Source organism: Rhinopithecus bieti, unplaced genomic scaffold (assembly GCF_001698545.2).
Source record: "Rhinopithecus bieti isolate Rb0 unplaced genomic scaffold, ASM169854v2 scaffold_13029, whole genome shotgun sequence".
NCBI classification, from domain to species: domain Eukaryota; kingdom Metazoa; phylum Chordata; class Mammalia; order Primates; family Cercopithecidae; genus Rhinopithecus; species Rhinopithecus bieti.
In genome coordinates, this window is record NW_016807982.1 from 1779232 (window position 1) to 1802052 (window position 22821).

The 22821-nt window shown below is 47.1% G+C and overlaps 1 protein-coding gene across 1 annotated transcript in view; it reads left to right on the forward strand.

The window, feature by feature from the left end:
* The window catches only part of CUNH1orf94 (chromosome unknown C1orf94 homolog), a 43107-nt gene that overhangs the window by 3240 nt on the left and 17046 nt on the right, over positions 1-22821 (forward strand). The window contains exons 2-4 of the mRNA XM_017884564.1: positions 17666-18351; positions 21220-21480; positions 22544-22719. Coding sequence (XP_017740053.1) covers positions 17666-18351; positions 21220-21480; positions 22544-22719 — 1123 coding nt within the window. The remainder of the gene's footprint in view (positions 1-17665; positions 18352-21219; positions 21481-22543; positions 22720-22821) is intronic.

Consider the following 22821-nt stretch of genomic DNA (forward strand, 5'->3'; position numbering starts at 1 on the left):
ATATTTGTGCCATGTTGGTGTGCTGCACCATCAACTCGTCAGCACCCATCAATTTCATCATTTATATCATGTATAACTCCCATTGCAATCCCTCCCCCTCCCCCTCCCCATGATAGGCCCCCGGTGTGTGATGTTCGCCCTTCTCGAGTCCAAGTGATCTCATGTCAGTTCCACCTATGAGTGAGAACATGCGGTGGGTTTGTTTCTCTTCTTGTGATGGTTTGCTAGATTGATGGTTTCCAGCTGCATCCATGTTCCCTAAAAGGACGCAAACTCATCCTTTTTTATGGCTGCATAGTATTCCATGGTGTATATGTGCCACATTTTCTTAATCAGTCTGTTACAGATGGACATCGTGGGTTGATTCATAGTCTTTGCTATTGTGAATTGTGCTGCAATAAACATTACGTGCTGCATGTGGTCTTTGTCAGTAGAGTAATTTTATAATCCTTTGGGTATATACCCAGTAGTGGGATGGCTGGGTCAGCTATTCTTAAAATAAAGGCGGTGTGCTGGTGGAGTCAGAAAACTCTGGTTTCAGATTCCATTTCAGCCCCATGATATTTGAAGAATTTGTTATGGTTTAATTTAGCTAAACTTTGGTTTCCTCATCTGCCAAATGGAGATTAATACTACACATTTTGTAGGGTTGTTGGAATGATTAAATGGGATATTTAAACATCTATGGTAATAATTCAGATTTGTAAAAATTCCCTGCAATTCAGATGTGATCATTTCTTTAAGCTCTACAATTATTGTATGAGGTAGGTACTCTTTTGAACTTTCCATCTCTTTTTACTTTTTATTATGCAGATTTTCAAACACGTAGAATAATATGGTGAATATCTATGTGTCTATCACTGAGTTTTGATAATTATCACATTGTGCCATTCTGGTTTCAATTGCTACCTCCACCCCTCCATTTGTAAGTGAAATTCCTTTTACAGATAATGTGGTTGAGGTTTGGAGGGTTTAATTTCTTTGCCCAAGGTCCCATAGTTAGGAAGTGGTAGAGTTTCAGAAATGAAACCCAAGACCACCTTGGCCCTGAGGCATTAATGTGGGCTGTCCTCTCTTAGAATCTGAGGCATCTTTGAATAGTCAAAATATTTGGGAGTCCCATGTTCTGAATGATCACACACAGAGTGAAAAGCCAGAAAGCTGTTCTTATTGTTTCTAGAATGCCTTCAGGTGCACAAGACATCTCTCAGCTAGTCTTTCTGCTGCTTAATTTGTAGACCCAGTTTTGGTGGTGTTTTCTTTTATTGGGGTAGATAGGTACGTGCATTCTAGAACTCTTTTTGGCCAGAATTTGTTTTTCTTGACTCTGTACCTATATATCATAGGAACCCAGATATTTCAAATTTGAAAGAGATTTTTGAGGTCATCTTCTGCTGATTGAATGCCCTCCTTAGTGTCTCTGCCAAATGGTGCACTTGTACCACTTGTACAGTTTCTCAGATGGGAAGCTTACCATTTCCCTTTGCTGCCCCTTCCCTTGCTATGAACCCCCTCAAAACACCATTTGCTTTCTATCACTGAAGTATGTCTCTATCAAACTAATTCCCATTGATCTGGATTCTGCCCTTAGTACTCCAAGCCAAAGCTATTTCCTTTTTCTTTCAATACCCCTTTAGATAGTGAAAGACAGCGAGACAGCAACAACATTCCTTCCAGAATGTTTTTGTCTCTATAAGCTAATCACCTCTGGTTTTCTATGTTTCTCCCCACGTGCCAACTTGGTTAGTTTCCTGTCCACACAGTTGGTCCTTGTGGCAGTGTAACTTTGAAAGTCAAGTACAGTAATCCGGGGTGATCCAATCCATGTAGATTGGATCCTCCCTGTCTGCATTCCGGTTCCTGTTAACAACGACCAACACTACACTCTTTTTCCCCAAGCCGACTTTCACTCTATGGACACATTTTCAATGTATTAATTCATTCACTCAATTATTGAGTTAACAAATATTTGTTAAACATCTACTATATGCTAGAACTGTGTGAAAAACTAGGGGGAATGGAGCTGTGAACTCCATTAATCTCTGTCTTCCTAGAGCTCACATTCCAGTACAGGAGAAAAAAGAAGCATGTAAATACAAAAACTGATAACTTCGGAATGTGAAGAGAATGGTATTCCAGGTGGAGGAAACCCATAAGAAACACATAAAAATAAGCAAGATAATTTCGGTGACAAGTGTGATGATGGAAATAAAGCAGAGTGAAGTAATAGGAAGAGCTCCTTTAGGCCAGGTGTCAAGGAAGGCTTCTCTGAGGAGATGTGATTATCAGGGCTGAGACCTGGGTTCTAAGAAGGAGCCAGTCAAAGGAAGTTCTGGGAAGAGTGTCTGGACAAAATGAAGAGCAATGGTCAGGCGTGGTGGCTAAGGCCTGCAATTCCAACACTTTGGGAGGCTGAGGTGGGCAGAACGCTTGAGACCAGGAGTTCGAGACCAGTCTGGGCAATGTGGCGAGACCTCATCTCTACAAAAAATACAAAAATTAGCTGAGCATGGTGGCACACACCTGTAGTTCTAGCTATTCGGGAGGGTGAGGCGGGAGGAACACTTGAGCTCAGGGAGGTCAAGGCTGCAATGAGCCAAGATTGCACTACTGCACTCCAGCCTGAGTGACAGAGTGAGACCCTGTCTCAAAACAAAGACAAAAGGAAGAGCAAATGCAAAGACTGTGAGGTGGGAGTGAGCCTAGAGAGGGACAGTGAGACTAGAGAGTCAGGAGGGGTGGGGACATGGCCACGGTATAAGTATAACAGAGACAGGCAGGCAAGGCCTCGGGAGGCCTGGAGGATCACTGCGGGGAGTTTGGATTTTATTCCACATGTTATGGAACACTTTTGCAGGTTTTTAGGAAGGGGTGTAACAAGAACATATTCACTAACGTTTGAATCTCTGTCCAACTTCTGTGTGGAGACAGTTTGTAAGTATGTGAGAGATGAAGTGGGAGGCCTCTGGGAAGATACTGTCAGAGTCCAGGGGAGGCCTAATGGTGGCAGTGGCTGGGTAGGAGTGACTGCAGTAGGGATGGAAAAAGTGGAGGATTCAATGTGTGCCAATGTGTGTTTTAAGATGAGCCAATGGACCTACTGAGGATTTGGGTACACAAACAGAGACATTGAGGCTCACGCTCTGTTTCATGCACTAGTTCACTTGACAAACAAGGATGGCGGCCTGCGTCAGTATCAATGTGACTGGGATGTTGAGACCCAACACTGGGAAACTCAAGGTGGGGAGTGTAGGGCTTCAGTGGAAAGGATTCCAACCTGTGGCCCATGGGGTCTCTGAAATCATTCCCCAAATGCTGAGAGATGTGAGGATGTCTTTCAGGCAAAAGGATGTACAGAAGCTTTCCTCAGATTTTCAAAGAGGTATTGACCCCTCCAAGAGGAGAAAACACTAGATAAGAGTATTAGACTCCAAAGATCTCCAGAGCTAGTTTCTAGTCTAAAACATCAGCCTGAGTTCCATGTCTGAGTCTTGTCTTTATTACTCCCATCACCAAGTTTCAAGCTTTTAAAATAATAATGACAATAAAAGAGGCTATGTATTCCAAGCTTGAGCCCCTGGTTAGACAGTGTGCCATTTACAAAGGTGGGGAAGAAATGGGAGCGACAGGTTTTGGGGGAGAAATCAATAGTTCTGTCTAGTGCTGATTTAACTCCAAAATCTAATTAGTCTTAAGTATGGGCTTAGAGAATTGTGGCAAGCCACTTATTCAAGGATTACTTATTCATTCATTCCCCTAATCTCTAAAACTTCAAAGCCTCAGAATGAGGTCTTTGGATTTGCTGTTGACTCCATTGCCCTAACTACAGAATGACATTTGTTCATTCTTCATTCATGAATTCATTCAACAAACGCAATTGGCTTCTCAGTACCAGGCTATATGATGGGTCCCAGGGATGCAGAGATAAGTAGAACAGAAGCCCTTTCCTCAAAGAGCTCCCCGTCTAGTGGGTTGGATGAACACAGATACGTCGGACGACAATGACATTCAACAAATATTGCGGGGTGTGGTGGCTCATGCCTGTAATCCCAGCACTTTGGGAGGCCGAGGTGGGTGGATTACTTGAGGTCAGGAGTTTGAGACCAGCCTAGCCAACATGGTAAAACCCTGTCTCTACTAAAAATACAAAAATTAGCTGGGTATGTTGGCAGGTGCCTGTAATCCCAGCTACTCAGGAGGCTAACGCAGGAGAATTGATGGAACCCAGGAGGCGGAGGTTGCAGTGAGCCGAGATCGTGCCATTGCACTCCAGTCTGGGTAACAAGAACAAAACTCTGTCTCACAAAAAAAAAAAAAAAAAAAAAAAAAAAAAAAAATTAGTATTCACCTATTACTGAAATGTTTGAAAAAAAAATACAATGGTGGAAAAGTTGGGGACAGTCACTGACCTCCTTTATGAACCTTCAACATCTTGCAAAAGGCAGATCGCAACACATATAGTAAGTGTTCTGATGATGAATTGCCAGTGCCATGGAAGCACACTGAGCATGACTGAACATGGTGCTTGACCACTGGACCGGGCTTGGTACTTAGGGAAGTCTTCCTCTCAGGGAAGCAAGCTGAAGCAGCAACAGATGAGACCCCTGCACTGTGTGATGAAAGATGTGGGTATAATCTCCTGGGAGCAGGAATGTCATGATTAATAACTGCAAAGGTTTCCATAGTTGTGTCCCTTAGCTAGGTCTTGAGAAGAGAGAAAGAACCGCCTACAAGAAACAGCCCAGCAGCAGGTGCAGGGAAAGATGAGAAGTTCCATGGGAGCGAAGTGTAGCATGTGTTAGTGACCAGGGGAAGGTGGTTCCAGCTTGCTGGGTGTGGTTGGCTTCCCTGGATGCTTCCAGGCCCTCTGTCAGCACCCAAGACTTTCCCATTTACCCATCATAATAAACCTGGTCTGCAGAGTGGAAAGGCTTTGGTGGGCATTATTCCAAGGCAGACTCAGGTAGGGAGATAAATCTACTGAAATAAAAGAAATCTGTTTAAGCATTTTTTAAAAAATAGAAGTGGTTTATTGATTGGCAGCTTTCTGGGGCTATTTGTTGCAAGAAGGAAGAAGGCTTTTTTGCACTTATTTTGGTAAACTTTCACTGTTGGCTTCCATTGGCCAGTTCTCCATGCTGGTGAGCAAGTGATATTTGGGAACCTACTGGGCTTCCTTGCTTGAATTGCTCTCCCAACAAACAACTATTTGTGCTACTGTTATTTAAACAATTGGATGAACCCGACTTCTCTGGAAAAGTTGCTTGGAACACATAGCCTTTTTTTTTTTTTTTTTTTTTTTTTTTTTTTTTTTTTTTTTTGGCATTATTCTTTAAAAAGCTTAACCTGGTGTATGGAGTGATAAAGACAAGACTCAGACATGAAAACTTCAGCGGCCTGGTGTCTCAGACTATTTTTTTTGAAGCCAGCTCTGAAGATTTTTTGGAGGTCTATCCTGGTAGTTTTCTCCTTCTTGGAGGGTCAATACCTCTTAAAATCTGAAAAAAGCTGTGCAGCTTTTTGTCTGAAACACATCCTCACATCTCTCAGTATTTGGAAATGATTTCAGAACCCGTGGCCACAAGTTGGAACCCTTTGCTCTGAGACCCAACCCTTAAGCAAAGTGTCTCCCTCTCTCCTTATTTTATTTTATTTTTAAATTTATTTTTATTTTTTAGATGGAGTCTTGCTCTGTCACCCAGGCTGGAGTGCAGTGGCGTGATCTTGGCTCACTGCAACCTCCATCTCCCAGGTTCAAGCAATTCTCCTGCCTCAGCCTCCCAAGTAGCTGGGATTACAGGCATGCATCTCCATGTCCAGCTAATTTTTGTATTTTTAGTAGAGACAGGGTTTCACCATATTCGTCAGGCTGGTCTCGGACTCCTGATCTCTGGGGATCCATCTGCCTTGGCCTCTCAAAGTGCTGGGATACAGGTGTGAGCCACTGCACCCAGCCTTTCCCTCTCTTGAGCTTCCCAATGCTGAGTCTCAACACCCTAGTCCCATTGACACTGATGCACCCCCGTTCTTGTTTGTCAAGTGAACTAGTGCTAGCAGACACTGGCCCTTCCCTCCTTCAGCCTGCCACATGTCCTAGCAGTCCCCCTTCACGATGGCCTTTGGCGCCTTGCCTCCCTGCTCATCTCTCCTCTGCCACCCTCACCACATCTCTTCTCACTGCATTTGGTGCCTTTCCTTCCAGGATGCCCTCCACCCTTCGCCAATTTCATCTTCTGAAGCAGGTCAGCAGCACTGCTCAGATATCTCTCATGGCTCCCCCTGTCCTCTGGCCCCTTGGGCCTGGTTTTCAGGGGTCTCTGTAGTGGCCCTGCCTCCATCTCTGGATGCATGTCTTGCTGGTCTCCTGTACTTGCTCTATAAACCAACAGGAGCTACCAGCAGGTGCATGTCACCTTGCCTTTGCTCATGTTATTCCTCTACCAGGAATGTCCTCCCATATCTCTGTCTATCTAAATCTTAGCCGTCCTTAAGGACCTAGAATAAGTGTGTTGTCCTCTGAATTATTTGTTGCTCACATCATTCAACATTTTTCTTTCTCTTTTTTCAATGGTCCTCTTTTTAATTGAAATAAACAACTATATTCCACCTCTTTCCTAAGTGATTTAAGGTGGCCCAGATAACAAAAAATAAGGAGACAGGTGGATTAGAGTTACAGCACCCTTTCTAGCTGTAACCAAGTTCCCCAAAGTTTCTGTGCCCTATTTTCCTCATCTGAAAAACTGGGAAAAGTCAGAACAACTATTTCAAGGGATTACCATGGAAGCAAATGAAACGATATATATAAAGCTCACACAGCACTGGGAATAAGAGAAGGACTTGATGTTCATCATCATCATCACCATTCCACTGTCATCATTGTCATTATCATGGATAAAATGACAGGACACGATTGATATGAGACAAGGAGATTTATATGCCAGGAAACTTAGGCTGAAGGGAAACTACTCAACTGATGACAGCATCTGGTTTGAGATTCTTGGCAGCCAGGGCATAAAGGGAGATCATAGCATTCGGTTTTCATAACTCATGTTGTATTCTAGGAGAAAGCAGAAGGGGTCATCATGAGAGACAAATGCTTCCTTAGCACTGAGAACAACGTGGGATGGATCTTTTGAGGATGATAGAATGGAAGAGTCAGTTTAAAATCAGCTCTCTCCTTGACCATTGGCCAGAGGGAAGGACACAGCCCCTTACTCGGGGCTATCAGCCCAGTTCCAGTGTGGGATTCTGACGAGGTGGTGGGCACCTGGCACATATCGTGTGCTGCCTTGTGGCAACAATTCCTCTTCTGCTACTGCACTATGGGCTTCTTAAGGGCAAGGTCTGTGTCTTACTCATCTTTGTCTCCCCAGTGCCCAGCTGAGTTCCTGGCACTTGGTGGCTATGCAGTGGGTATGAATAAATAAGGAAGGGAATGGTGAATGAGCCATAAAACTGCCACCACCCAGAGGTAGCCAGGATCCAAGCAAGGGGTCATGGTTATCAGAGGAAGCACAGAATATCAATAACTCAAGACATCACAGGTTTTTTCTCCTTCTGTCTTAGTCTGCAGAAAACAGAACTAATATTTTCTTGAGCACCTTTGTATGTGCCAGGCTCTATATTTTAATTTTCCTCTTTATTTCACTTTCTTAGCAACCTTCCCAGTAAATGGTTAATATTACTCCCATTTTATAGATGAGAAAGGTGAGGCTCAGAGAGGTTAAGCAACTTGCCCAGGGTCATCGAACTCAGAGGAAGCAGAGCAGGGATATGAGTCTGATGTGGCTTCAAGGCTTGAGTTCTACCCGGAACCTTGGGCCCTTCTGAATAGCCCTTCCATGTCTGCTTAGCACCAGGAGCCATGAGTGGCGAAGAAAGATGAATCATGATTAACGTCCCACTTCCCGTGTCCCCCTTTGTAATTTAATTTTATGGTTTCAGGAGCTGTGTCGCAGGTTGTGGGAGCCTGCAGAGATGGGCCACCAGTGGTTTGGTTTAATCCCCTTCTTAATATCTTTGTTGCAACGTTATTTCCAATTCAGCTCCCAAGTCACAATAAAAAAAAAAACACCTCTTCCTTAGAGTAAGCCTTCCCTTATTAAACAGATTCAAATGAAAAGTTTTAAAGATAATTTGAACAATAAGAATCACTCTGTAGCTCCCAGTCGAAGTTCCTTTATTGCTGTATTTATTCCCTGGTATTTCCTGTCTCATTCCCCAGTTCACTGAATCCCCCCGCCCTGCCAACCAACACTTCTAGTTCTTGCCCAACTCACCCGGTCCCTGGAGGGAGAATCAGGTGGAGGACATTGTGGGGAGCAAGGTTTCTCACTTCCACCTGACAATATGCCTTCTAAGGCTGTCTCACCTGCCCTAATGAGCAGGAAATTATTGCAAAGCATCTAGAGGGAAATTCTCACTGGGTGGGTGTCAGCAAGTGCATGATTGCATTAAAACCAGGGTGGAGAAGTGGTATGCGAGACTGGGGGGAAAATGGGGATGCCACAAGTGGAGGAAGAATACTTGCTCAAAATGCAGATACCTGGGCCCCATTCTAGATCAGTTGAATTGCTATTTCTCCAAGGGTGCTCAGGAATCTGTATTTGAAACCAGCACCACAGGTGACTCATGCATGTGTATGAAAGGTTCTCTGATACTTTGCAAGGGGGTCAAAGATGACGAAACCTTAGTCTGGCACATCTTTGAGAAGGAGGTGTTTCAGAGAAAAGTGTGGAAGGAAGGAAGGAGACTGACCTTTATTGAGTTCTAAGTGTATGCCAGGGACATTTTAAAAAAGTTGAATCTACTATGTGCGAAGACCTTTGGTAAGAAATTAGATGAAATAAAGTCCAGGCTTGGCATTAAGGGAGCGGAGAGACTTCACAGTGTTGCCTCCTTTAACTTTGGGTATCACCATCCCCACTTTGCAGATGAAGAGACCGAGGTCTCCGTGATTTCCCCAATTTTATACCTTTAGTAACCCAGGCTCCTGGCTGTGAATCAGGGCCAGCGGGACTCCAAAGCCTGCAGCCAGGCTTGGCTCTCCCACACCACGCTGTCTCAGTCAGAGCTGCTAACATTTGCATAGCGCTCGTTACAATTTACCGAGTGCTTTCACATTCATCATCTCACTTAATCCTCACTGCGGCCTGGAGGGTGGAGGAGGGCTGGGGGTGGGGAGGCCAAAGCTTTCTCCAGCCCTCAGCTCAGTCCCCTGCCTCCTATCAGGAAAGTCCCAGGAGACAGAGCTTAAGGAGTTTCCATGTACCTTTGGGACATGGGTTCACAAGCCCTGGCACAGCAACTGAATGAATCTGCAGTTTCTCTCAATTGTTCCTTACCCCCAAGCTGAAAGAAGTCAGCCTAGACCCCCCAGATAGTGAGAGAGGTAGAATCCACCTTCCTTCCCTGTTTTCTTTCCTTCCTGCTGGTTTTCCAAGCAGGAAGGCTATGGTGATTTGTGTGTTTGTGTGTGTATGTGCATGGGTGTTGTGTGTATGTGTACGTGGGTGTGTGCATAGGTGTGCATGTGTATGCATGGATGTGTGTGTGTGTATGAGTGTGTGTCCATGCATGCAGGACGTGTGCGGATGGATGTGTGTGCATGACTGTGTGTACATGTGTACGTGTGTATATATGTGCATGGGTGTTTGTACATGGCTGTGGTATTTGTGTGCATGGCTGTGATATGTGGGCATGGCTGCGGTACATGTGTGCATGTGTGAATGGGTGTACGTGTGCATAGTGTGTGTGCATGACTGGTGTGTGGTGCATGGGTGTATATGTGCCTGAGTGTGTGTGTGCATGTGTGTGTTTGTGTGTGTGTGTGTGTGTGTGGCTATGGTGTGTATGTGGGGAGAGGGAACCTGGGTAATTCAGTGAATCCTGGATCTGGAGGAGAAGGAAAATGAAGGAAGACACAGGCAGCTTGGCAGAAGTGGCCACCTCCCTTACCTTCACACTGGGCAGGAGCCACACTGGGTGCTGTGACATGCACCAGAGAAATAGGTCTCTGTCAGAGAACATGGGTCTCTGATCCCTATGCAGACAGGTAGACTCAGAAGTGCCCGCCGGCCTTGGCCTGAGCCAGGGTGGAGCTCCACTGGGGAAGATGCTAGGTTGAATGTCAGAGCCACTGCTTACAGGATAAGGGGCCTCTCCTAGCCTGGGACCTTTGGTGCCCTCCCCATGCTGGACCCCTGCCTGTCCACTGAGTTCTGCCTTCTGCTGCCTCATCCTCCTGGCTCTTGGCTGGCTCCTGGCTGGCTCCTGGCCTCTGGCCCTGCCTGAAACTGAGGCTCAGAGAAGGGAAGTGAATTGAAGAAGGTCACCCTTCAGAAAGGACAGAGTTGGGCTTTGAATCCAGGTCTCCTGACTGCAAAGCCCTTGCTCTTTCTTCTTCTTCCACTGTTAGGGGAAGTGGAGGGCAGGGGTAAGAGGGGAGATGTGGAAGTCTCGTGGGCCTGGGGCCCAATGCCACCCCAACACTTATTCTCTAGGGTCAACTTGAATACATCATTTAACCTTCCTGAGCCTCAATTTCCTCTTTCTCAATTGGGAAGGAAGATGCTCTGTATCCTTCATGGTTGTGGTGGGGACAAGTGCCACCTGTAAAACCCAGTACCTAGCAAACTCCTCGCAAATACTGGTTCAGGCCCCAGTCCCCTCCTGTCACTCCTCTAGGTTGTCTTGGGAGAAATAACTCTCACCCATGGAAACCAGAGCCTGACATCTCCCTGCCTAAATCTCTCCAGTGGTTTCCCTGTACCTTTAGAACAAAATTCCTTAGCATCACCTCCAAGGCCTGGCAGATTCTAACTCCTGCTTTGCCTCTAACTTCTCCCCTCCACCTCCATTCATGTGCCCCACCCACTTGAACATCATTCCCAACGATGCACCAAGCTCTTTCCCTCCTTATGGTCTTTGCACATGCTGTTCCCTGTGTCTGACAAGCTCTTCTTTGCATTCGTTATCTGGCTAAGTCCTTATTCTCCTTTAGGACGCAACTTAAAAGACAAATGTGCAAAGAAGCCTATTCTGCTCTCCTAATTTAGGTACCTATTACTAGTATTCTCACACACAGCATTTCACTGTTGGTTTTCAGAGCAACATAGCTAGTGGTTAAGAGAGCAGCATCAGAGCAAGATTGCCTCAGACCACTGGCTTTGTCCCTTAGTAAGTCTGTGACCACAGGAAAATTACTTAACTTCTCTGTCCCTTGGCTTCTTCATTTTGAAAATTGAGATGACTGTACCTATCTGTGACAGGAAGCTTTTGATATATAACAAACCACCCCAAAGCTCAGTGGTTGAAAACTATTACTTATTTAGCTCTCATTTCTATAGTTTGGCAATTTGGGTTGGGTTCAGCTGGGGGGTTCTTCCGCTGTGGGCTGGGCTTGGCTGAACTTGGCTCATGCTCACTCATGCATCTGCACTTAGTTAGGTCTGGGTTGGCTGATGCAACTTGGAGTTTTGCTCTGTGTGATGTGTTAGCCTGGGCTCATTCACATGGAGGTTGCAAGTCCCAAGAGAAATAAGAATCTAAGCCCTAATTCCCAAACACTTTTCAGGTATCTATGTCTTACAAATTAGGATGAGAGGGAACTACCAAAGAGTAAGCATACAGGAGGTTGTGATAAAATGGGGGCCATTACTATAATTAGTCTACCTCATTACCCCACTGGGGCTGTTGGGGGGAATAAAATGAGAGTTTTTCTTGTAAAGTGCTTAGCACAGTGCCTGGCTTGTTAGTTACTACTAAATAAATAATTAACCCTTCTTATTATTTTGTGAAATAGGACTTGAGGCTTTGACATATTAGGTAGCTTCCTTTAGGACAGCCCTCCCCCCCACCCCCATTAAACGGTGGGGATTTGAATCTAGTTTCCACTTCCCTCCAGGGACTGACCTCTTAACTAGTATGCTGTGCTGCTCCACCCACATAGACACATAATGGCAGAAACTCACCCAAAGCCATGAGGTTAGTCTGCAGATGGACCACAATTCAAGCCCAGGTCTGTGCCTGACCCCAGAGTCCTCCACTCTAATCAGTCAGGTTGCCTTGGGTACTGTGTTTGTCATTGGTCTAAAATTTCATAGCTGGAAGAAAATATTTGTTTTGGTATCCTCCTCCAGCAGTAACAATTTTCTACTTGCATTTTTCTGTTGTTTGGCTTAGATGAATAGCAGTTTTCATCTTTGCTCTGTGTTATCATGTACACAGAACTGCTGTTGAGGAGCTAACAGCATGCTTGCTTAGTCATTATTCTGGGAAGGGGTGCCAGCCAGTCAATAGCCTTTATTTCTGTATGACTCTGTACACTGCAAATGCAGAAATAATGCACAGCATCCGAATATGGAGCTACCATTGGGCAACTATCATTTCTGGAGGTGGGCAAAGCAGAGGTGGCACCACGTGGAGCTGGAGCCGCAGAACTGATTCTGACTTGTTTTCTTTGTCAGGAGCCCAGGAGCTGGGTTAACCTACCTGAATGATTCACTGTGATAGTGTCTGTGATAGATTCGGTGGCTTTTACCAACCCCAAAGAGAAAGCAAACAGCACGGGAGAGATGCCAGGACTAGCAAAACTTGGGGGAAAAAAGGTAGATTGCAGGGAATGGGGGTGAGCAGGTCTAACCGTGAACCCAGCAAAGCGGTGGGGTGCCCACAAAATCTTTCTGTGAACCCCAAGGTGATTACTCAAGGTCAATGCGGGTTCTGTGTGGGGTCTGCCATGGGACCGCCTTGCGGAGTTTGGGAGGTCTTAGGACCAGGTCAAACAGGATGGTTAGTGCCATCTGATCAGTTCATAGGGATGCCAGGCCAGAGATGGGATGTGAGATGAAAGGCCAGCAAATGGAACCAAAGTCAGACAGGTGACAATCAGCTCTTAGAGGTCTTGGCATGGGTAAAGGCAAGTGAGCTAGTTCAGTCCTTTGTTCAAATCCCGACTGAGCTGGAGTTATGTACCAAACACTATTCTAGGTTTGGAGGCCTCTGTGGTGAACAAGATAAAGTCCCTGCCCTTGTGGAGTAAAGACACAAAAAGGATACTATTAAAATAGATGATGGTAATCAATGCTGTGAAGAAAATAAACATCGATGGAGTGAGGCTGGGGAGGGACCCTTTCAAATAACAGTCTACTGGCTGTTTTGAGACTGTGACACTGGAACTGAGGCCTGAATGATGAGGAGGAGCTAGTCAAGGGACACTTGGGAGTTGCAGGGAGAAGCATTCCAAAGGAAGTGCAAAGGCCCTCGGGCTGGACTGAACTTAGTATTTCAAGGGGTAGATAAAAGCCCAACATGGCTGGAAGAGGGAGGAGATGTGGCCAATTTGTGTAGTGCTCTGGGCATCATAAAGGAGTTTGTATTTTATCCTGTGTGTAATGAGAATCCACAGGAGGATTTTCAGCAGGGGAATAGTTTGATCTGAGTTCTGAGAATGTCCTAGCTCTGCAGGCGCGCAGTTTTCTAGAATAAATAAGAACAAGCAGATCTTGTTTTCTTGAAGTGGAGGGGCGTGGTGGGAGGAGACTCTGAATCAGGGACTTTTAACTATATGGCGAATCTCGATGGCAGCGAAGGGTTTGATAAAGGCTCTTGGGAGGGAATGGAGATGGTATGACAGTGATGGGCTTGATTTATTCCCCCAAAATGTTGATCCAGGATTACTGTCAGACTGGGAGGAGACTCTCCGGTAGTGTCCCTGAGGCTCTGCCCCAGACTGTCTCCTGTTCAACATTTCTATTTGTAAATTGGCGGAAGACTCAGAAGATGTGCTCATCAGACATGCAGCTGACATGGAGCTGTCAGGGACAGCTAATGCCACGGATGACAGGCGCAAGATTCACTGTGATGATCCTCCACAGGCTGGAGTGATGGGACGAAACCAGCAATATTCCTGATTCCATTCAGATTGGGGAAGAAAGCCTGGCCAGGGATCAGGGAGACCTTGTTGGATAACAATCTCCTGAAAGGAAGCCCAGGCTAGGGGTAGGGAGGAATTAGTGGAGGCAGCTGGACCCAGCCAAGTCCCTACATCAGTTTCTTGCCTCTGAGTGGCAAGGCCCTTAGCCTTTCAGGGTCATTCTTCCCATCTGTAAAGTGGGGATGATTCTGGCTACTGCCCAGGCATGTGGGGAGGATTAAATATGAACACATATGTGGATGACTGGCTTCCTGTCTGGCCCATAGTAGGCTCACAACAAATGCAAGGGAAATATGAATTTGTAGAGGTTGGCAAGAGAATGGGTATCTTACAGCAACCTTTCAAGGGCACCTGGCAGGGCTTACAGCCAGGGTGGGCCCCTATGTTCTCGGCACACCAATGCCAGCTTTCTAAAAGTCTCATTGGTTCCTGCGGTATGTAAAGGAGAATGGCCTGGAGGGGTCAGGTCTGGAAGCCATATCCCTTGAAAGCCACTGTGAGTTCAGAATGGAGAGAAGAAGGTGGTTGCAGCTGCGGTTGGAGGGGGGAACATGAATGTTTCCTTAAACACCACAAAGGCTGCAGTGTGGGAACGAATGAGGAAGATGCTTTCTTCGTTGCTCTGGATGCCTATGAGGAGAAGTTGTGCAGAGGCACATATGGATGCCTCATAACTAAGATCTAAACATTGATAATTACATTATAATAATTATGCTGTGAGCATTTCTCGAGGGCCCACTATGTACCTGGCTTGTGCTAAGTGTTTCGTACAACTTATAGAATGCTCACAGTCTAACCTTGACAGATGAGGAATACAAGGTGTAGAAGGCAGCTCTTGAGAAGCAGAGCAGGGATTCACACTCAGCCCCTGCTAGTTCCTGTCTGCTAGCCTGGCTTCAGGTTGGGGAGGGCAGGAGTGATCTCCCAGGTGCTGAGAAGGGACTATCATGGGGTGTTTTTTGGTACAGGGATCTCAGGGCCCTGTGGGGCTTCTAGAAGCTACTTTGAGTATGTATGTGTAATATTTGTATACAATAAAGCAGAAAGCAAATACAGACAAATAGAATGACTAGTGTGTTACAACCCTATGTAACCATTACCCGGCTTTAGCAATGAGCAACATATGGCCAATCTTGTTTCATCTATTACTTTTTCCTCCTTCTGCTGGATTAATTTTAAAGGCAGTCCCAGGCATCATTTTCGCTGTAAATAGTATGTATTTCTAAGAGATAAGGACTCTTTGTTGTTGTTAGGTGTAACCACAATACCATTATCACAATTTTAAAAAATTAACATAATTGTACTGTGTCTTTCTAATTCAGTGAAGCTATTGATGTATGGCTTGCTTTACAAAGTATTTGGGAAGGGGAGTCAAAAACTAGTCCTTCAAATGTCTGACTTCTGTGACTTGAGACTCACCTGTTCCTTTTGAGGCGGATGGTGAAGAGGAGGAAGAGGAGGGGGATCTAAAACTTGAGACCTCGGATTGGCAGCCCCTTTATTCTGATTGTTCTCAGGGGGACACAGCCGGGAAAGTGAGGCCTATTTATAGGCCTAAGTCTAGACATGGGAAGGAGGTAAAGGAAGGGAATAGGTGACAAGTCAGGGAAAGGGGATAGAAGAGAGAGTGGAGGAAAGAAAAAATAATAGAGAGTGACATTACTGCACACACAGCTCCAGTGGCCCTCCAGGAGCTGGCCAGGACCAGCTCACACTAGCTAATGCTCACAGCCGACACTGACTGAATGTTTCCTGTGCACGGCACTGTGCTGAGCTCACATACCAGTGATCTCACTGAATGCTCCCAACCATCCCATGAGGCAGGTGATGTTAGGTGTCACACCCGTTTTACAGGGGAAGACACTGAGGTTCCAGGGTCTGACATGAAAAGAGCAGTGGTGCCTGGATTCGAACCCAGGTTTGTTTGTCTGGAGTCTGCTTTTTGCAGGTATTACTCTCTGCCTCCAAGCTTGGTAAGGTTCCCTGTAGGGGTAGAGAGGCTAATGTTCAAGAAGTATGACTGTCTTGGCTGCTGGACTATTGGTACATTCCCATGTCTTTAGTACATAGCTCTTCCCCAAGCTCCCCAAGCACCGTGGACCACCAAGTCTTTGCCTCAGGACTCATCAGGACTCAGCAACTAAAGGTTTCCTGTCTGGCACAGGAGGAAACCTCTAAGACTGTAGACTGTGTCCACTCTGATTGACTGTTAAATGCAGTGACTACTCCCCTGGGTCTGTGTTTGGTGACATGTGAATTGTGTGCCTGCCTGTTTCTATTCGTGTCTGTGTGTGTGTGCGCTTGTACACAATGAGCATTATCAGGAAGGCATGGACCCTGCTGGAAGCATTCCATGGTCACCGTTTTGGAGACTCATCATGCCCTCTGAGAGGCTGGCCAGAGCTGGATCATGTGCTGGGCCTCCAGACTGCAAAGCCTAAGCCACAGCAGCTGAGCTCCCCTATGGGGCTCCTCGATTTTTTTCCCTTGGGTCTTCTTCATCGTCTTCTCCTTCAGCGCTCCCATGATAGAAGGCTGAGCCATTTCCAGAATACTTGGTGTGGGCCACATCATCCACCTCTCATAGGAGCCCCTTGAGTAGGGACAGCAGATGGTTCTAGGTTGGTGGTTCTTGTCCTCCTGGGAGCACTAGGAAGGAAGGTGCCTGCTTGCCAAGGATGCTGGTGAGTTGGGCAGGGCCACCAGCCAGGCCAGTAGGATTGCAATCCTTTCTGCCCCTGGAGAGAAGTGGCAATGAGGAGCCTAGAATCCAAGAGACCATCAGGTGCTATGACAGCACCAGACAGATGCTGACCAGCAAGGGTGCAGCGGAGGACCCAGGGTCCAGGGTGCAGGTTGAGGCCAATATTTAGTTTCAGGAAGACTCCAGTGGATCAGTGCAGGGATCTCCCAACTGCTGGTGCTGCCCATGAAGTGAGACCCAGTCTACAGGCTGTGATTGGGTCAGAGGCCATGCCAGAGTGAACATGAGTATCCAAGAGACTACTATATGAGATCCAGGGGCGGGGACCAACCAAGGCTGACAGTGGTGTAAACATGACAGCTGACCTTTGAATCGCCCTTACTCTATGCCAGACACCATTCAAAGTGCTTTGCACCTCTGTGATACTCCTAGTAATGAGAGGAGGAGACAGAATACCAAGATGCTGAACAATCTCCCCAGGGTCATACCGATGGGAAGTGACTGGATCAGGGTGTAAGCTCAGGCTGTCCACTCCACCATTCTGCAGTGAGGTGATGGGGGTTGCGCTACGCTCCTGGGGGCTTCCCAGGGCTCAGCCCCAGCACCCTAGACTCTGCACTTAGAGCTGTTGGCTTGCTCCTGACACCTTTGCTGCTGGGTATAATTCCCCAGTGAACCCCTTCTCTGGTCTTTCATTGCTTCAGGTCCTGAGCATGAAGAACATGGAGGAATGGACTAAAATTAAGGCTCAGTGAGGCTGTGACTTGCCCCAGCTCACTCAGCAAGGTTGTTGGGAGAGGATCCAGGTTTCCCCATTTTTCAAAACCATGATCTCAGTACTGCATCCCACCACTGTGGTATAGGACCCTCTGGGGGTCCACTGTGTCCACTGGGTTCTCTTACCTGGAAGTGTGTTTCTGTCATGTTATGCATCCATCTCCATCTTCTGGGGCCTATGTCCTTCTGCAGAGCCATGCCTTGGTGAGCTGGCACTAACACCGTCTGTCTCTCTGACCCATTTCCAGAGCTCTGGAGCTCAGCAGTGGCAAAGATGAGATCTCCTTATTGGTGGAACAGGAGTTCCTGAGCCTCACTAAAGAGCACTCGATCCTGGTCGAAGAGAGTTCTGGGGAGCTGGAGGCACCAGGCAGCTCTCCTGAGGGCACCAGAGAGCTGGCTTCCTGCATTCTTGCCCCTCCTCTAGCGGCAGGCAATAATGAGCGCCCCAGAGCCTCCATGATTGTCGGAGACAAGCTTCTGAAGCAGAAGGTGGCCATGCCCGTTATCAGCAGCAGGCAGGATTGCGATTCTGCCACGTCTACTGTCACAGACATTCTGCGTGCCGCCAAGGTCAAGAGCAGCAAGGGGACAGAGGACAGGGGCCACATCCTGGGTGACTCCAACTTGGAGGTCAGCAAGCTTCTGTCCCAGTTCCCACTGAAGTCCATTGAGACATCCAAGGCCCCCGACAAGAGGGTGCTGAACGAGACAAGAGTCACTAAGGACTTCCTACAGGACAACCTGTTCGGTGGCCCTGAACCCAAGGAGCCCACAGGGCTGAGCCCATTTCTGCTGCTGCCTCCCCCACCTCCCCCTGCACCCCCTGACAAGCTCCGTGAGCTCCCTGCTCAGAAGAGGCAGCTCCCAGTGTTTGCCAAGATCTGTTCCAAGCCCAAGGCTGACCCTGCTGTGGAGAGGCACCACTTGATGGGTGAGTGGGGCTGGAACTGGGGTAGAGTGGGCCTGCAAGGAGGAGGTCCTTCCCAGAAAGCCAATCAGGGCTGCAGCATGTACGTAAAGCATCTTTGTGCAAAGCAAGACAAAGCAGCCTCTCTGGTGGGCACAGCCCCGAGGGACAGGCTGTTTCCAACCCCCACAGTCTTCTTTTGCTGGGTGCCCCTGTGCAGGGCACAGCTTTTGTAAGCAAACCCAGAGTCCCTGATCTCAACATACTTTGAGAAGAGAAATAGGCACCATGTAGTAACTGGTTTAACTTTGGAATCAAATGGGTATCCAGAATACATTGAAGGAAGTGTTTACCCCAGCTGGGTTCAGGGCAAAACTGAAGCATGGGGATGCCAAGATGTATAGAAGAGAAATTTGATTGGTAGCTGGGGTCGTTTGACATCTATCTCATGCAGGCACCTTTTCTGGACATGAGGCCTGGTCCTCCCTCTCTGGGGTAGGGGGGATATGTGTAAATTATCCAGACACAGTGCAGACTGTTGACTCTGGGATCTGTTTCCTGGGACTTACTTTATTGAGGAGCTCACATTCTTCCCAGGAAAGCCAGCCACCTCCCAATCTTCTCCTCCTACTTTATGCCCAGGATTCTGTGTGTTGTTCTAATCTAACCAGTCAGACTATATGGTTCCAAGAAGGTAGGCTGATGGCCATGGCCATTGCCTAGCGTTAGCAGTCACTAAGAGAGTGATCATACTCATGTTAGCCAAAAGAACAATTCCTTCTGGGCTATGAGCATGGATGGATAACTGAGATACACCTGTATCAGGAGGGTCCAAATTCATCTACCTGAGAAAATAAGAGCAAAGTCATCCTGAACATTCTGTGTCCTGGAGCACCACAGGAAGGACAAGGAATCAGAGCTGTGGATAACAAGCTGAACTCTGGGTCCTGGACAGGTTTCTAGGAGCCAGAGGGCTTTAGGATGAGGAGCTGTAGGAGAGAGATAGTTGGGCTCTTCCCAGAGGGGAGACCATCCTCCTACCTATTCTCCAGGAGGGACCCATAGATACCTCCCTGTTGGATGGGGCTGCTGGACTGGAGGCAGGTCTGTCCCACCCACCCCACCCACCACTTGCGCATGTCTGTGTGTACGAATGTGTGGGCAAAAGTGTGCCAAAAGGAGTTTTGAAGGTTTGAGTGTATTTCTTAGAGAAAATGCAGGAGTGGTGTATCTAAGCATGTCTGTGTACACATTTGTGCATGTGTCTGTCATGTGTGTAGTTGTGTACATGTCACTAAGTCAAAGGAACAACAGATAGGAATGTGTGTGTCTGTGGGTCCAGACCTTGGAAGAGGGAGCTTTGTAGATGTCTAAGGCACCTGTAAATATGAGTGGGAAGCTGCAGGTGTGTATGTCTCTGGGGAAAGGGCTATTATTAGTGGGTACCGTTATTTCAGCTCACTGGCTAGGGGCTGAATTCGGCAACCGGAGGAACTCCTGGAAAAGACTCTAGGAATGTTTTGCTTAAAATGTTGTTTCCTCCTAAATTGGCTTAGGCTAGAGCAGCTCTTTCCTTTGCTGGAATGGTGCTAGGAAGACAGCCTTCGCCCCCAAGCTCAGACCCCAAGCCGCTGAGCTAGGGGGCCAAAAGCTGGTGGGATCAGGTCTATTATTATCAACAGGTAACACTGAGGCACAGGTCCTTTCTGGCATCCAGAGAGATCCCGGTGCCTGCTGTTGGACAGTGCAGTGCATAGCCATCCAGTGGGTGGCCAGGTTTCCCACCACTGCTGTGGAGGATCCTGTGATGGTCCCCAAAGTATGTCTGCATTGGGAGAATAAATGCTCAGTCTCCTTAGTGAGAGACCTGGGTCTGCCACCAATCGTGTCCCTGCTCCACACTCCAGCCATATCCAGTGACTCACAATGTCTCCTTGATGCTTCCAGGCCTTTGCCCACAGTTATCCATGCCTGTCATGCCTTCCTCCCCAGTACCCCTGGATATAAGGCCTTGCTGCAACCCTGCTTCCTTCTGGAAGGAACCTTCTCAGACAGAAGCAGTCTCAGCCACCCTGTTCTCAATTTCTTCCCTCTGCCACCTCGTGGTGTTCATCTGCCTTGTCCTGGGGCTATTTCTGGGAATGTCTCTCTTTTTTTCCTTGTTATGAGCTCCTGCAGGGCACAGTCTAGCTCTGACTCACAACTGTGTCCCCAGCACTCAGGTCAAGGCCTGGCACTGAGAAGTGAGCTGAATCACCTGTGAGTAATAAAATGAAAGTAGAATTCAGGATGAGAGACCAAAGTGTGTGGCTCAGACCACATGTTCTGTGGGAATGTGTGACTCCCTCACTAAGCCATGTGCTCACTGAAAGCAGGAACTGTGTCCACAACATCCTTGTATTCTCAGCCTGGCACTATGGATGGTTGGAGAGAAGGAAGGGTGGAAGGAAGGAGGAAAAGTAAGGAAGGAGAGGAAAGAAAAGAAAAGTAATTCAAATAAAGGAATGATAGAAGGAAGGATGAAGGAGTGGATGGATGGAAGGAAGGTAGGAAGATAAAGATGGATAGACAGTCAAATGGATGGACAGATGGATGGATGAATAAGTAGATGGATAGAAGGAAGAAAGGCAAAGATGATGGACAGATGGGTGGATGAATGAACAGATGGATGGATTGATGGATGCATGAGATCAGGGGATCAGAATGGGCAGGGGCCAGGGAGGGTTTCAGGGAGAGATTGGGATTGTATTTGGCTGGAACAGAGTCCCCCAGAGTGGTCCAAGCCTCAGGTGTGTGCTACAGAGGATTCATCATTTAGTGCACAAAAAGGTGCTTCTGGCAGACAGCACTTGGCCTTCCAGAGGCATTGACTCAGTTTCTCTCCTGCTATAGAATGGAGCCCTGGCACCAAGGAGCCAACAAAGGGTCAAGAGAGTCTCTTTCTCAGTCAGTGGCCCCAGAGCCAGAAGGACACCTGTGGTGAGGAGGGTTGCTGTGACCCAGTGGGCACCGCATCACTGACCCTGCCGCCCAAGAAACCTGCATGTCCAGCCGAGAAGAACTTGCTCTATGAGTTCCTTGGGGCCACCAAGAACCCAAGTGGGCAGCCGAGACTTCGAAACAAAGTAGAAGTGGATGGGCCAGAGCTGAAACGTGAGCTGACCTACCCAGGGAGGGACTGGAGGGGAGGGGGGGTTGCAGCGGCCCTCACAGGCTTCAGGGTGGCTCTGTCACCAAGTGGCTGTCTTATCTATAGGCAATTTACGGCCTTTCTAGAGGTGTCAGGTTTTAAACCCATAAAATGGGGGCGGTAACTTTCTCCCTATATCCCTTGTTGGGAATACAGTTGCTAGAGAAATGTAGTTGGCTTTCAAGAGTCACATCAGCATTATTAATGGTCACCTCTGAATATAGCCCTGACCCAGCATGTATTATATCCTCTCAAATTGCCCAAGCCAAAACAAAAGATCCTTGCTTTAGATCATTTCTGCATTGAGATTATGTTCCTGCTTTCTCTTCCTATAAGTGTTCTCGTCAAACCTCTTTTCCCAAAAGGATGCCAATAAGGGGGAAACTGAGGACCCATTTCTGGTTTTATAACCCCCCACAACATCTTGTAGAAAGGAAGAAGCCAGGATTCTTATCCTGAAACAACTCAGTCTAACTTCGTTCGTTTAGACCCATTTTGATTCACTGCATGCTGAATTATTTAATGTTTTAAAATTTTTTTTTAAAATTCCCATATAGATACAACAACCTGTGAAAGTTTCTTAGTGTTGCCAAATGTATGTCCTTAGGGAGGGCTGCTTTAATCATTTGATAAGGATGAATTCCAATGGCATAGCAGTGGTTCACAGAAAGTTGGATTTTTCCAAAGCAGTTGAAAGAATTTCATTTTGTAAGTAGGTGAAATATAGCCCTAGCAATCTGGCTTATTGTATTCCCTTGCTAAACTGCCTTCTTTACTAGTGAATGATGGAAAGAAAAGCTCCAAGCCAGACCTTCTGGGATTTTCATCCCTTCCAAATTGGCAAGGTGTGAACTAATGATGTTTACCTATAGTTGGAAATGTACTAGGACTTTGAAGAACCCTCTTGGAGCTTAAAGGACCTGACCTGTGAGATTGTGAATCCCTAGGGAAGTTGTGATGCTGAAGGTGTCCTGGCCTTTCCCTGCCTCCATTACTGACCCGCTTTACCTCTCCTGTGACTCGCAGTTAACGCAACTGTGACGGTTGCTGATAAGAACAACCCGAAGTACACAGGGAATGTTTTCACTCCACACTTTGCTACAGCCTTGACCTCAGCAACCCTGAACCAGCCACTCTGGCTCAACCTGAACTATCCACCTCCACCAGTGTTCACGAATCACTCTACCTTCCTGCAGTATCAGGTCAGTGAGCGGGCCTGGCTCTCCTGTGGACATCTACAGGGGTTTTGGCCACAGAGGAGGCGTGGGGGGCTGGGGGTCTATTTCACAAAGAGTCTTTAGATT